The sequence below is a fragment of the Glycine max genome, chromosome 12, assembly GCF_000004515.6.
Source record: "Glycine max cultivar Williams 82 chromosome 12, Glycine_max_v4.0, whole genome shotgun sequence".
Classification (NCBI taxonomy): domain Eukaryota; kingdom Viridiplantae; phylum Streptophyta; class Magnoliopsida; order Fabales; family Fabaceae; genus Glycine; species Glycine max.
The window spans coordinates 241269-257099 of record NC_038248.2 but is presented as its reverse complement, the minus strand read 5'-3'; the positions used below and the strand labels follow the sequence as shown (position 1 = coordinate 257099).

Genomic DNA, 15831 nt, shown 5'->3' with positions numbered 1-15831 from the left:
TCAGTTTTCACGCCTTACCTTTTACCTCTTGTTGGGTTAGACCGACTCAGATAACCCATTTTCACAACTCTAAAATTAGAAATTATGCCAATAAATTTGACAAAACAACCTCCCTATTTTATATATATATATATATGCACACACGTTCTCTTGAAAAATTTCTACATGCTTTAATGAAGCTTTATAAATTATATTTGCACACTTGCTTATAGTTAATTACTATAATTTCTGGCTTTTTTGATGGTTGGGACTTGGGAGTTTAATCAAGCATCAGCTATAGCAGGTTGTAACAAAAATAAAAGTAGTTATAGCGGTTTATCAATGTACTTCTAAGTTGCATAAATATCGATAAACTCAACAAATTTTACTTTCAACAATTTCCGTAGACCTGAATTATGAAAAAATTTGTATATATAAAAAAAGAATTATGACAAATAGAAAGCCAGTGTAAGAAATAACAAACCAAGTATTATAATTAAAGTAGACTGGATAGGGTTCCCATTTACGATTTTTATTTTTAAAATTTTCGTATGTGCCGAAATAGATAAAATAATTTTGTAGTTAGTTATATGATCAAGTTTAAAACATAGAAGGGGAAAACTACATTAGAACTTGAAAAGCTAAACAAAACGAAGGTTAGTATTGATTTTTCTTTTGATGAAACAAGTTATTCACTTAGTATAGATATTGTCCCTCAAATTTCATTAAAATATAAGGAAAATGGATTCAATTCCTCTTAATGCAAAAGTAGTAAAGCTATAAGATTTTCTATGTCTCAATTTGAGAATTAAAGGTCAACGTTCCAAACAGCTCCGTCACCCTCCCCACAAGTTTTGTGTATATCTCTCATTCTCTCTACCGACTTACAGATACCACTGCATGACCAGTCGAAGGATGCCACGCACACATTTCCCGTCCTTGCCTTCCAATCACAATCTGTGTGTACAAATGAAATTATTTTTATAGTGTTACAATTTCTTTTAAAAAGAATACTTACATAAAAATATTCGTACGCTCTATAACATGTGAACTAGCAAAGAAAACGTACCTGGAGGGGTCCCGCAACACATAGAGCGTTCATCGACATGTTCAACTTCTAGGCCCAATAACCATGAACCTAAAGATACGTCTTCATTTGCGTATCTGTGCAATATGGGCCTGCAATGTAAATTAGCATGTGATACCCATAAGCGAATATAATTCTACTCTGATCAATGGGAAAGAATGATGAAGTCACCAATTGATGGATATATAAGTAGCGAGATCCTTGGAGATGGCATATATTTGGCCAGTGGCATGCCTAAAATACTTGTTTCCTTCCTCTCCAAACTTCCAGTTCTCAGCCTCATGATACTTTACTCCTCTGCCACACACACAAATTAAAATGAGATATTACTTCATTTACAAAACAACATTAATATTTCCTTCAACAATGAATGACTAATTAAAGAGAAACCTCACTTTTGATATAGAACAGGACCAGATTTCATGCAACCAATATAAATCCTGGGTCTTGATCGGTACTTAGCAAGTGTACTCACTAACATACCTGCATTACAAAGAAAGAGATGATGTAATTTTTAGTGTACTTGTGTTATCAGGAGGCACACACTCAATTAACATAGAGATAAGAGATTCCTCAATTGGTATTACAGAAAGGCAATTTGTTGAGTGGCTGGAAAATTGGGTTGTCCATAATCTTTTTCACGCTCTCTTATAATTTATACAATAAATACTTTTTTCTTATCCAATGCTTTAAGGGCACGGAAAAGGGTTAGCAAGACCCTTAAAAAAAATTGTCTGATATGCATTTAATTAGATTTAGAAGACAGACGTAGGTACCTAGATTTAAATGGATATCATCGTCGACCTTGACATAGAAATCAGCATCCCACATAGAAGTAATAGTGGAAAAGTAGAGGCGAGTCTTGGTGGATAGCTCATGGTAGCCCTCAACATGGTCTAACCTGAGGAAGTCCTTGTGTTCTGCCTCTTCTGCATCAATTGCTTTATCAAGAATGCCACCCGGTGTTGTACTGTGCCCGATCACGAACCTTACAACAATGCCCTTCTCTTTCTCTAATTCCTTCAGCTGATTTCCTGTTTTGAGACAGTGTGAATTAATTGATTAATTGATTAAAAGTTACATGCTGCAGTGCAACTTACGTTTAGATAACCATGTTTGGCGTATCGAGTCTCTTCGCCTTTTGCTGCTAAATGCTGTGTTAATACCAATCACCACAAAAGCCTTCTGTACACTGTGGTTAGAAGACCGTTGCCGCCCACCAGTTTGGCTTGCTGTCAGTTCCATTTCCAGTGTCGAAACTGCCTTATCCAGTGACCTGTTTTAATTTGTGCACAAACAATTCATTTCACACATATACTAATACAATATCAAAGCAAATTAAAACGAGGCTTAATTATGCAATTTTGTTTCATTAAATATTTAACATAACATTCTTATGCACAGTTACCTTAGATCATTCATGCTAACATGATACTCTACTATACTGTCGCATTATTATTTCTATTAAATATCGCATATTAGCTTAACATATGAATCAATATAGTACAATTAAATTATATATCTTACTTGATAGCTTGATGAGTCTTTACGACTTCCTCCATTACATCACCAGGTTTGCCTTCAATCAGTTTCTGTTTGAAAGAATAGAAATTTAATTTCAAATACTTTGTAATAACAAAGCACTACAGTTTGTATGTACTCACTCGCTTATGATCACAATCAGGTCTGGGTGGTAGACGTAGTAGTGTATTTTCATTTTCATGGTTGGAGGGGCGTGTCCACATCTGGCCATTGAAGAGGGTTCCCGCAAGAAAGCATGCAATGCATACAAACAAAATGGTCTTTCCTGAACCTGCCTTTCCCCTCATGTTTTCTTTTCTATCTCAACGCCTGATGACACCTCTTGAACTTTTAAATTGAGCCTTGGGGACGGTTTTCATGGAAAAGTGTTAGTAGGTAAAAGACGTTGAAACATTATATGGAAAAACAATTCAACATGGGCACACATATTGATATGCAGCAGCATTTGCCATGTTAGGCCCCAGGAATTAAGTAAATGCAGCATTTTATAGCAATGCGGGTTACCGTTATAAGCAAAAATCTTGTGATCTACGTTTGTTGATGTAACTGCTGGTATTGGAACAATTTATATGCTTAATGCAACTTTCAACTCATCATAGCCATGAAATTACGGTGGGTCTTGAGCATACCACGTGAGCTTGAGTGGGATGTTCATTGTAAAAAACAATTAATGTGTGAAGCAAAATGTTTTTCTTGCTTTAAAATAGACTAGAGAGCTAACATTTGACGCTATTTTGTCAATCAGTTACTGACACAAAGATATCGACAGCCACGTATATGAAGAACAGATCTGGAATCATTAACTTTTTCACGAAATGCTAGTTTTGCTTATAAACTAGTATAATCACTAAACTACCTAGCTATTTAATTAGTATTTATCAATTCCCTAAGCAGGTTGAGGGTGAGAGATTGATGAATTACTATAGGAGGTTATATATCAATCTCTACTTCTAAGATGAATAAAATAAAATGTCAATAAACTCAAGCAACTTTTACTTTTTACAATTTAGGTAGACCAGAATTATGAAAAATAGAAAACTGATATATGAAATAATTAATGAACAGAGTATATTATAAAACTAGACTGGATGAGATAAATTTACCTTAAAAAGATGTGTTTGATGATTGCAGGATCATGTCACTTTTGACTGAAAATTCTTAAAATACTAGAATAATAAGCGTCATTGGCAGAGATGTCTGACAATGTACCTATCTATAGCTCTCTATAAATGCCATTATAGTTATATGGCATTTTTGATTGCCAGAATAATGGTAGTTTGGTCATGTGGTTTTCATGATGCAACAAATTCAGCAATTAACAAAAGAACTCCACTCCTCTGTTTATGTGGGCAACTTTCTAACACCAATTAGGTGTGTACTAAAGTTTGGCTACCTGCCTAAACTAACTGTCGATGAGATTAAGAGAGCAGCACATGTTAGCATAATACTACAACTTACTGATTTCAGAAATATTTTAGGGTTGCATGGAAACATAAGCCAGAAATCACGGTGCTTACAATCCTTGTTGCTTTTAAATGTTTAAATTCCTAAGTTAAAACTAATAAAATGAATTAACAACTGCTGGTTGTGGTAGAGATGTCCAAAAGATTATTGTGTACATTTAATTTACACACTTGGGTACACTAAATCAATTATCCGTTAATGCATTCTTATTTCAAATTATAAAATATTTACATGACTTAGAAATTAAAATTTATTGGCCAGTGCTCATATATCAAGTTGATAACTCACATGAAATGAGTGACAGAGTAAGCAGCTGAAAAATTAGTCTTGTCCAATTTTTCTTTTCACAAGTTTTTACACGCGGGTTAACAATTATAGTTTTGATTTCACAGCAAGTGTCAGTTTTTTTTATTATATCATGAAAAGAATTTAACTTTTATAGCCATACTCTGATAATTTTGTTATAATAAGGCATTGATTACACTAATGAGAAAATTAAACGTATTAGATCATGGATAGGTTGATGCATCAGTCCAATTCTTTTCGAGCTGCTTCTAAATTCTGTTTTTATAGAGTGACTAGTTAATTTTGTGTTTTTTTTCCTTATCTCACACACACCACAAAAAGAAAAGGGTTGATGCAACTACGAGAGGTCCAAAAAGCAGTTAAATCTGCTCATATCCCATGAGTTAGTTGAACTCATAACAGAATAAGCTAAAATAACGTTAGATCGTAGGTCAAATTTAATGTTTAAGTCATGATTAAAATATTGATTTATAGAATGATACATAGTATTTTCTATTAACTGCTCATGGGAAATTACCGAAAAAATCATGCTGTTAAGGGCTTGTAACTTGTTGGACCATGTTTTTGTTTTTAAACTTTTGGAAACTATTGAAATTTTCACAAAGGCCCAATACGGAATGAGTGTGGATTGGACTAGATCTGTATCAAGTTTACAACAACAACAACAACAACAACGCCTTATCCCACTAGGTGGGGTCGGCTACATGGATCAACTTCCGTCATAATGTTCTATCAAGTACTATACTTCTATCCAAACCATTGAGTTCGAGATCCTTTTTTATAACCTCTCTTATAGTTTTTTTGGGTCTTCCTCTGTCTCGAATTGTTTGTCTTCTCTCCATCTGGTCTACTCTCCTCACTACAGAGTCTACCGGTCTTCTCTCTACATGCTCAAACCACCTAAGTCTATTTTCCACCATCTTCTCTACAATAGGCGCTACTCCAACCCTCTCTCTAATAGCTTCGTTTCTAATTTTATCCTGTCAAGTCTTACCACACATCCACCGCAACATCCTCATCTCCGCTACACCTACTTTATTCTCATGTTGGCTCTTGACCGCCCAACATTCTGTTCCGTAAAAATCGCCGGTCTTACCGCAATCCGATAAAACTTTCCCTTTAGCTTGATCGGTACCTTTGCATCACATAACACCCCCGATGCTTTTCTCCATTTCATCCATCCTGCTTGAATGCGATGATTCACATCCCCTTCAATTTCCCCATCATCCTGTATTACAGACCCAAGATATTTAAACCGTGTGACTTGAGGGATAATATGGTCTCCTATTTTCACCTCTGAGTTAGAAACCCTCCTTCTTTTGTTGAACTTACATTCCATATACTCCGATTTGCTTCTGCTTAGGCGAAAGCCATGTGTTTCTAGAGCTCGTCTCCAAGTTTCCAACCTCTCATTCAACTCCTCCCTCGACTCTCCAAGGAGGACTATGTCATCTGCAAAAAGCATGCATCTCGGCGCTATCTCTTGGATTTGTTCCGTGAGGACATCCAGAATTAAGATAAAAAGGTAGGGGCTAAGGGTTGACCCTTGATGTAAACCAATTGTGATGGGAAAATCGTCTGACTCTCCACCCTGTGTCCTAACACTAGTCGATACCTTATCATACATATCTTGGATAGCTCGAATATATGCAACCCTAACCCCTTTCTTCTCTAGAGCTTTCCACAAAATCTCTCTAGGCATTCTATCATACGCTTTCTCCAAGTCAATAAAAATCAAGTGCAAGTCTTGTTGGGTCATGCGATATTGCTCCATCACCCGCCGTAATAAATAAATCGCTTCCATGGTCGACCTTCCCGGCATGAAACCAAATTGATTCTCAGTAACTTGAGTCTCCTTTCTTAATCTCCGTTCGATCACTCTTTCCCATAATTTCATGGTATGACTCATGAGCTTGATTCCCCTATAATTTGCACAATTTTGTATATCCCCCTTGTTCTTATAGATTGGCACTAACGTGCTTCTCCTCCATTCCTTCGGCATGTGTTTTGACCTCATAATTTCGTTAAAGAGTTCGATGAGCCACTCAAGACCTCTATCTCCAAGAGTTTTCCACACTTCAATAGGTATGTTGTCTGGCCCCACCGCCTTACCATTACTCATTCTTTTCAACGCTTCCTTTACTTCCTGTTTCTGAATCCGACGATAGTACTTATAGTTCCGGTCCTCTTCTCTTGTGTCTAGATTGCTAGAGTCATATCCATATCCATCATTAAATAAGTTGTGGAAATACGCCTTCCACCTTTCCTTGATATCTTTTTCATGCACTAAGACTTTGCCTTCTTCATCCTTAACACACTTTACTTGATCCAAATCTCTAGTCTTCCTCTCTCTACCCTTAGCAAGCCTATATATAGATCTTTCTCCGTCCCTGGTTCCTAGAGCTTGGTATAGTCCATCAAAAGCTTGGGCTCTTGCCTCACTCACCGCCTATTTGGTTTCATTTCTAGCTATCTTATACTTATCCCAAGTTTCAGAATTTCTACACCTAGACCACTCCTTGAAACACTCCTTTTTTACTCTAACTTTGCTCTGAACATTTTTATTCCACCACCACGATTCTTTACCCCTAGGTCCAAAACCTCTAGATTCACCCAACGTCTCTTTAGCCACTTTAATAATCTCTTGGGACATCTTGTTCCACATATCATTTGCACTTCCTTGTGATTGTCCACACCAACCCTCCCATATCTTTTGTTGGAAGATTCCTTGTTTCTCACCCTTCAAGTGCCACCATTTGATCCTTGGTGCTACCATAGGACTTCTTCTCTTTGCCCTATCTCTAATTCTTACATCCATAACCAACACTCTATGTTGGGTAGTCAAGCTCTCTCCCGGGATAACTTTACAGTTCAAGCAATACTTCCTATCAGACTTCCTGATAAGGAAGAAATCTATCTGAGAACATGTCCCTCCACTTTTGTAAGTGATAAGATGTTCCTCTCTTTTCTTAAACCATGTATTGGCTATAGAAAGATCCAAAGCCTCCGAAAACTTCAAGATGGATTTACCCTCCCCATTCATCTCCCCTAGGCCAAAACCCCCATGCACCCCTTCAAAACCTCTAGCCACGCTACCTACATGTCCATTGAGATCCCCTCCTAGGAAAACTTTCTCTCCTTGGGGTATATCCTGAAGTACCCCTTCTAGATCCTCCCAAAATTTTACCTTAAAGTGTTCTGCTAACCCAACCTGAGGTGCGTACCCACTAATAACATTAAAGGTGTCCTGTCCCACTACCAATTTTAAGACTATGATACGATCTCCTACTCTTCTTACATCCACGACATCCTTCTTCCACTCCTTGTCCACAATAATCCCTACCCCATTTCTTGATCTGATTTTTCCCGTATACCACAACTTAAATCCCGAGTTGTCTAATTCTTTCGCTTTTTCACCTGTCCACTTAGTTTCTTGTAGGCACATAAAATTGATCTTCCTCCTCACCATAACATCCACTATTTCCATAGATTTTCCAGTAAGTGTGCCTATATTCCATGTACCAAAGCGAATCCTCTTGTCATGAACTAGCTTCTTTACCCACACCCGTTCACGAAAATGTGGGAACCCTTGCTTACTTTTCACTACATCCGGGCGGCGATGCAGCGGTCCTTGCTCTTTTGACACTGTACTCGAGCCATACAGCGCGTTGCTTCCGGGCAACGACCTAGCATTCACATTATTACGTAATTGATCCATGTCATAGAGATTCGACAAAGTTTAACGTTGGTTGTCGAAAGCCTAACACAACCCTCTCCATTTATCCGGACTTGGGACCGGCTAAGAATAGCAAAGCTACCCTAGGTAGGATTAGATCTGTATCAAGTTTAAAAGATTAAAACCAATTAGATTTAACCCATCTTTGCTTATACAGTATATACTTTTTACTTGTATTTATTTGCATGATGTTAGAACTATAAAGCTCTCCAACAGAAATTATTTTGTAAATTAATTTTGAAAACTATTTTTGAGAAGAAAAATAAATAAAAAATGTTTGATGGTTTTATTTTGAATCTTGTTTTAGTGATGGAAAAATAAACTTGACATAAATTTGTTTCCAAAACTTTCAAGATACACTAGACGATATAATACAATTAGTAACATGTTCCTCCAAGTTCATCTAGCTTGGCATCGAAAGTTTATGTATATATGAATAGAAAGCCCGGTATCCATACGCTAAAGCATTTTTGTTCCACAAATAGTTTTTTAGTTTCTAAATAGCAAAAGGCTGAAAATTATTTTTAAAAGGTGAAAACAAACAAGCTTATTCTCCACACATCGTATTGCATTTTGAAAGAAAAGTTGAGGGTGAAGCAGCCACGAGTACACATTACAAATATATATTATTTTATTTTTAGGATATTGTTTAGATTTAAAAATATTAAATTTATTTTTTCTTTTAAAATTCAAGCACTATATCTATAAATAAATTTTTATGACATGAGAAGAATATTTTATTTTATTTTTTTGTGTATGAAACTATCGTCAGGACTAGTTGTGCTAAGCAACCTAGCTAGCCACACACCATTTTAGCGGTTGGGAGGCTGAGTATCGATCAAGTGATATATACACTGTTGTAACTGATGTGCTAATCTCAAATATGCATTATTAGAGCTGTGTTACGTACATATCACAAAATGTTATTTCATACGTTTTCTATATATTTGCTATAAGAGTTAAAAGTTCAAAAGGTGATCAGTGCGCGCAATTCCTGTTCTTACTTTTTCAAAAAGAAAATCGTTACTCGATCCTATCGAAAGATTATGACGGATAACGTGCATGAAAATTGAGAAGACACAACAAAACTCAGATACCATAAAGAACTTGAAAACGGCCGGGAAATGGTAGTTACTATAAGGAAGAGCCACCAAAAGCGTGAGAAAAGGCACACAGGAATTATATATTGTGCACACTTAACTATCTTTTTTTCCAACTTCAATCTCCACTGTTCACCCATCGATCTTTGCTTGGCTATTGAGAATTCTAATGAGGAACAAGGGTGTATGGGAACATGCGAGCACAGCAGCAGTGCTTGTACTTGTGCTATGCTCGGTTGGGATTGCAAAAGTAAAGTCACAGTCACAGAAGGTACCTGGGTTGTTTGTTTTTGGAGATTCATTGGTTGAAGTTGGCAACAATACCTTCCTAAACACCATAGCAAGGGCAAATTACTTTCCTTACGGCATCGACTTCAGCAGGGGTTCCACTGGCCGATTTTCTAATGGCAAATCCCTCATTGACTTCATTGGTAAATTACTCTAGTCAACTACTATATATATATATACATCAATATTGAGCTTACCCTTCTTCTCTTAACTTCACAGGAGACTTGCTGGGCGTTCCTTCTCCTCACCTTTTGCAGATCCCTCCACTATTGGAACCAGAATACTTTATGGTGTCAATTATGCATCTGCTTCTGCTCTGCCGGCATTCTTGACGAGTCAGGGAGACATTATGTACGTACTGTCTACCTTTTATTCATTTTTTTTTATCTTTATCATATCAGTAGAATTTCTTTAATATATAACTGCAATAAATAAAATCCTAGTTAATTTTGCAATATATGCAGGGTGATCATCAGTATAGCCTGAGCCAGCAAGTCCTGAACTTTGAGAACACATTGAATCAGTATAGGACAATGATGGATGCAAGTGCATTGAATCAGTTCTTAGCCAGTTCTATAGCAGTTGTGGTAACTGGAAGCAATGACTACATCAACAACTACCTCCTGCCTGGCTTATATGGCTCCAGTTATAATTATACTGCCCAACAGTTTGGCAATCTTCTTGTTAATAAATTTTGGTAAATTTGTTTAATTCATTTGTCTCTTTACTCTTAATTATTCAGTCTGTGCCCAAACATGTTTATATATGTTGCAATGCAGGCACTACATAGCGTAGGATTAAGGAAGTTCTTCCTAGTAGGAATTGGGCCACTGGGTTGCATCCCCAACAGAATCTGCAACAGAATCCCAAAACATACCCCTTCTCCATAAAGATCAAGATACATTCCCTCTTCTTCCCATACATAACATACCCCTTCCTTACTTTTTCTTTTACCGCTCCTGGTAATTTAATACTATAACCTAACCCTGTTCATCAATTAATAACTAATGCTCTTGTTTATTGTAGAGTGGTCTGGTGAGGTTCGGAATATCAGCTATTCCCCCGATTCCAAGTCTGTCTCTGTCGTCTACAGAGTTACCCTTTATGGGACTGATGCGGAGGTATTCATCACCCGCTTTTTCCTCACTTTTTCTCTCATGGCCATTTCTTGATTGTTAGCAGATTCCTTTTCATTTAGTCCGTAACTATCCCATTTATTTTCTCTAGATATTTATGGTACTGCTTCAGTAGATGACACAAGTTATGGAGATCCTGTACAGAAGGCAGAAGCAATTGCTTTTCGTAGAGCTTGTGCACGCTTTGGGCTGGGCCTCCACCTTTATCATCAAGAAGATGCATCATAAAATTAAGCACTGCTTCAATGTTTTCATGATGCCCATCGTTTCTTTTTTCCATATCATTTGTGATCATATTGCAACCCTAGAAGGGATATATTTTGTTGTAACCTGGCGGAGACCTTCTAAGCTTCTACGGTTTGCCATTTGTTTTATCTCCAGTTACCTTATCTGCCATGCAATTGGGAGAATTGATGTTCTATTACACACCTGATGTAGAAAACAGTTTTAGCATATTTTTTTTATTACTGTTAGAGAATTTAACCTGTATTAACTTTTAACACATTTTTATTACGGATAGAGAATGTCACCTCGTTCATTGTGGTATATACCATGAAACAGATTATGGGAACACAAATAGAAAATATTCAATGAAAAGTACATAAGGTCTGATCTAATTTGACATATTGCTGAGGTACTTTTAAAATAAATTACTATTTTAGTTAAACGGGTCACAGGTGTTTTAGACCTTATTTTATGTGATGCACTACTTTAATTACACGTTATTTAATTTCAAAACAAGTGTTTTGAAAAGAAAAAGGGGAAACACCCTTTATTTGAAGGGCAGGGGAGGTTGAAATCATCCCATTATGCAAGTCTACCACCGAGGCCCCAGCTCATAACATTTTACGATAGATACAAAATGAGCTTCTGTGCATACAAAAAGAGTTCCAATTCACGCCTAATATATGCCATACTTCTAATATTGTCAAAATCCTGTGACGTGGGAAGAAAAACTCCTTAATTAAGAGTGCCACTCCAACCAAAAATGATAATAATGTTAATACAACATAAGCCAAAAATGCATAATTTCATTTAAAAAAAAAACTCTTCCATATTACCAATATATAATTAAATGTTGGTTGAGAATAATTAAATGCTAACTTCTAGGAACCACCTAATTTTAACCACAAACCATCAGGCACTATATTTTGATGTTGAAATAATCTGGGTCGAAGTGGTGCAACCGTACATAACCATCTTCACCTCCACTTGAAAAACTACAAAAGAAAAAAGATGAAAGACATGTAAAGAAGTAAAAGAAACAGCCTGAAAGTTATTCAGAAACCAGTAAAACTAAAGTGCAGTACCAAATAAACACTACTAGACATGAGACATACAATTTCAAAAACAAAATACCAATCAAATGGAGATACATTTGCAACATAGGTTTGCAATAATCAAAATAGATGTGTCAATTTACTACATTGAATGAAACTCATTCTAAGACAATTACAGAGAACAAATATATTGTTTAGCATAAATTTAAAAGTTCCTTCTAATTTAAAGGGCAAATGAGATATTACTAGGCACCAAACAAGTGAATATTAATTATTTCATCAATTCATGATCAACGACAAAAGCAGAACCAGTTCATTTTATCAGTATGCATTCTTCTACATCTAATGATATCAACATAACTACTATATATTAACTATAAGGATCTTCATTCAAGGTTAGATTTCATGCAAATATTGATCTGTATAACAATTTATACAAAATCTGGGTTTAGATTGATCAGTCCACCTAGTGGAACAGAGAGGTATTTATATTTATACCACATACATATTAGACAATTATGCATAGTAAACACCACAGGGCGTGATATTGAGATTTTAAACAGTTAGGTGAAAGAAACGGTGCATATTCATCATACGAAGTAAAAGGTTTAACATAAGCATGGTTGTCAATTTCTCCAACGAACGGAAGTTTTCATTGAATAAAAGTATGTTATGATGCAACACAAAAGGGAGGTGAAGAACAGTGAATACACCTTTTTCCATCAGGGTTAAAAGCCAATGCATTAATTGGTCCAAAATGGCCTTTCACACCCCCAATTTCTTCTTGAAGAATCTAATCAAATGAAAAAAAAAAGGAAGCAAAATAAGTAGACATTCAATATCATCACAGTACACAACATAGTCTAGGAAGAAAAGCAAACAAACTTACCTTGTCAAAGAATTTGGCTTCAAATTTGCCAGCACGATGATCAGTAGTTGTAACAGCTGACGCATCCTGACCACCTCCAATAACCACCTGCACACAGGGCATAGAATTCAGAAAACCATACAAGTAACATATCACCCAAATAAAACATGGAAGGAAACAAAAGCATATAGGAGGGCATTTATTTTATGAATTAGAGAGCAATGGCAATGTGCAAGAACCGTGTTTGGGGTTTGTGGATTACGGGGAATAAATTTCTGAATTCCAGAATAAAGATATCAACCAAATAAAGCAGAAGGAAAATTGCTAGCACTGATTTACAATAATAATGCGTAGATACATACATGATCAAGAAGAGGTGACATCGTAACTGCATTGACAGGGCGTTCCGTGACATAGGTCTTGATAAGAGTCAATGACCTAGTATCCCAAAGCTAGTGAAAGAACAAAACAAGAGTGGTTAGGTGAAAATAAAATGAAGGGATGAATGGAAAGAAAAGTGGGAGAGAAGAAAGAATACCCTAGCAGACTTATCAAGGGAACCAGTAAGGAAATGTGAATCATCGGCAGACTTAGCAAGTGAAGTTACAGTCTTTTTATGGCCAGATTCCTTGTCGGACTCTTGAAGCAGTTTTCCGGTCTCGGAATCCCAAATACGAATAACAGCATCTTCGCCAGCACTGATAATGGTTGTGTTAAGGGGTCCCCAGATAGCTCTGTTAATCCTTCCCTGAGGACCCTTAATGAGAAGCACAGATTCCCCGATCTGTTGGGATGGATCGTTAGCGATGCGTTTGACATGGATTGCGGAGGGCAACTCCATGAAGGGGTCAGTGGTGATAACGGCGAGCTTATCGCCGACAGAGAAATCGACGGACCTGGCCGGGGAATCGAAGTTGAAGGTGTATAATTGCAGGCCGCTTTGCACGTCCCATAGCTTGGCGGTCTGATCGGCACTTCCCGTGATGAGTCGAGCCGAATCTCTTGAGACGTCGCAGGTCCAAACGGCGCCGTTGTGGCCGCGATAAGTGCCCAAGCGTTCGCCGTTGTCGGCAAACCAGACGGTAGGGTTGTGGTCCTTGGCGCAGGAGAAGAGGAGATCGCCGTCCCTGTTGTATTTCAGGAACGTCAATGGCCTCTCATGACCTTTCATCAGAATCGGCCTCATCTTTCAAAAGCACCACAACTCACTCACCAACACAGCGGCTACCGGAGTATAGTGTATCCTCACTTAGGGTTCACTATTCTTCGCTTATTAATATTTTAATTTAATCAATATTATGCAACCTAACTAATCATATCTATTAGTCGGATTGAAAAGATAAGTTTTTTTTTTTTTAGGAAAAGTAATTATGATATATTTGGCAAGAAAATGAAAATGAATAGACACCAACAAAAACTAACAACTAAAAATAAAAAAGAAAAAGAAAATCAATATATTTTTTCACACTTTTAAAACACGAGTTACACTAGTTGTTCTACTCGTACAAGGTACAAGACATTTAAGTTGTATAAATAAAAATAATAACTTAAATGTTATAAAAAATAATAATAATATTAGTTTTCAAATTATAGATAATTTATTTCTTTAAAAAATCACTTTTTACAAAAAAAAACTGATTATTATTTCACATTACAGGATAATTATGTAACATTTTCTTTTGCCACTCTTTATAATTTAAAAGCTTAATTGTACTTTATATTATTTTTTATTTTTTTGTGAATTCTAACTTATAAAATTAATTTGACATATTTTATTCTCATTTTTTTTAAAAATCTTATAAATTTTACCTTCCTCGTTGAATTAACGTGAGATGTTGATATAAGCACAAAAATTTGAAGTAAAATTTATCATTTCTTTACAATACAAAATGGATTTTCTTCCTATTTTAAAAATTAATGTCTTTATTTTATAGATGATTTTTATTTTTATCTTTGATTTAACTCTTCATCCGCAGGCCACACAAAACACACGCAAACAAAAAAAAGTAAAACATATTTGTTAGGTTGATGCTTCTTGCACCTTCTTTTTGCTTATGGGATATTCGAAATGTAAAATTATATTCAGAAATGTATCACTTTTTGGACTTTCAGAAAATGATCAATCCAAAACATAAAAGAACATTCTGAAAATGGTGTATGAAGCAACTTAGAGGTGCGGTAGGCAACAACCCATTTGTTATGTAGACTGAGTGGAGTTTGTCCATTACAATTGGACAACGGTTATCACACTCCATCCATAAATTTGAATATTCCCAAAATATCCTTATTTATTAGAATTTCAAAGTTTTTAACCTTTCTTTGGACAATAACATAGTTATGGATTAAGTAATTAGTAATAGCATTACAATAAATACTACTTAATTCATAACTGTACAAGTATAATTACAAAATGATTGATCTATAATTTTTCTCATACAATTACGGATTAAACAATCCATAATATATATGCTATTACAAATTGCTTAATCAATAATTGTATTTAAAGAATTATGGATTGACTAATCCATAATTACATCAATAGCATTATAGAATGACTGATCAGTAATGTAGTTAATACAACTACAAACTGATCTATACATTATGGATTGCTCAGTCAGTAATTTATAGGTAATAATTTTTATTTTTTTAGGTGCTTTATTTTGTTGAGATATTCGTTTATACGTCAGAAGTTGTGGATGCGTAAGATGGCTCTCTACTGTCAACGTAGGTGACATTCCAATGGGCTATGGGGTGCAATGCGTGAAACAAACAAAAGGGAGAATAGGGTGCAGACAAAAATTAGGAGTGTGGCAGCACTAGGAGTAAGAAAGAAGCAGAACTAGAATGAGGGAAGGCGGGGTGTGATGATGCTAGAAAAAAGGAAAGTTATAGGTGTTAGGGTTTGTACAAATGGAGTGCGAGTGAGTGGTTTACAAAATTGGGGTTCAAGCTAAAATTAATAAAGGCTAAAAGAGTGACCTAAGTGCTTTATTATTTCCAATGGGTGCACCAAGCAAAAAATTAGGTGCATTAAATAATTGTCTT

At 35.9% G+C, this 15831-nt stretch overlaps 2 protein-coding genes and 1 pseudogene across 2 annotated transcripts; 1 reads left to right on the top strand and 2 right to left on the bottom strand.

Annotated features, from left to right (window-relative positions):
• Positions 1 to 646: 646 nt before the first annotated feature.
• LOC100803654 (probable beta-1,3-galactosyltransferase 8) lies at positions 647 to 3034 on the bottom strand. The gene is made up of 8 exons (XM_003540516.5): positions 2731 to 3034; positions 2594 to 2658; positions 2167 to 2342; positions 1843 to 2100; positions 1462 to 1549; positions 1238 to 1363; positions 1049 to 1158; positions 647 to 936 (listed from the first exon to the last, which is right to left on the bottom strand). The coding sequence occupies exons 1-8, from the start codon at positions 2893 to 2895 to the stop codon at positions 788 to 790; spliced, it is 1137 nt and encodes a 378-aa protein (XP_003540564.1). The 5' UTR covers positions 2896 to 3034; the 3' UTR covers positions 647 to 787.
• A 6211-nt stretch (positions 3035 to 9245) lies between these two features.
• Positions 9246 to 11116, top strand: LOC100803117 (GDSL esterase/lipase At1g71250-like; annotated as a pseudogene).
• Positions 11117 to 11651: 535 nt separating this feature from the next.
• Positions 11652 to 14187, bottom strand: LOC100819486 (eukaryotic translation initiation factor 3 subunit I). Its single transcript, XM_006591889.3, has 5 exons — positions 13325 to 14187; positions 13149 to 13238; positions 12808 to 12894; positions 12632 to 12711; positions 11652 to 11858 (listed from the first exon to the last, which is right to left on the bottom strand). Exons 1-5 carry the CDS (start codon positions 13970 to 13972, stop codon positions 11783 to 11785), a joined length of 981 nt encoding a protein of 326 aa, XP_006591952.1. The 5' UTR covers positions 13973 to 14187; the 3' UTR covers positions 11652 to 11782.
• Positions 14188 to 15831: the final 1644 nt, after the last annotated feature.

Bases quoted from the DNA above. Each gene is read 5' to 3' on its own strand.
- LOC100803654 (XM_003540516.5), bottom strand. From the start codon at position 2,895: ATGAGGGGAAAGGCAGGTTCAGGAAAGACCATTTTGTTTGTATGCATT. The intron at 1,159-1,237 runs GTGACTTCATCA...TTTACATTGCAG, and splicing joins ACTTATATATCCATCAATTG to GCCCATATTGCACAGATACG. The intron at 937-1,048 runs GTACGTTTTCTT...TTGTACACACAG, and splicing joins GTGTTGCGGGACCCCTCCAG to ATTGTGATTGGAAGGCAAGG.
- LOC100819486 (XM_006591889.3), bottom strand. From the start codon at position 13,972: ATGAGGCCGATTCTGATGAAAGGTCATGAGAGGCCATTGACGTTCCTG. The intron at 13,239-13,324 runs GTATTCTTTCTT...TTCTTTCACTAG, and splicing joins CCCTTGATAAGTCTGCTAGG to CTTTGGGATACTAGGTCATT. The intron at 11,859-12,631 runs GTGTATTCACTG...TTTCTTTTGTAG, and splicing joins TTTAACCCTGATGGAAAAAG to TTTTTCAAGTGGAGGTGAAG.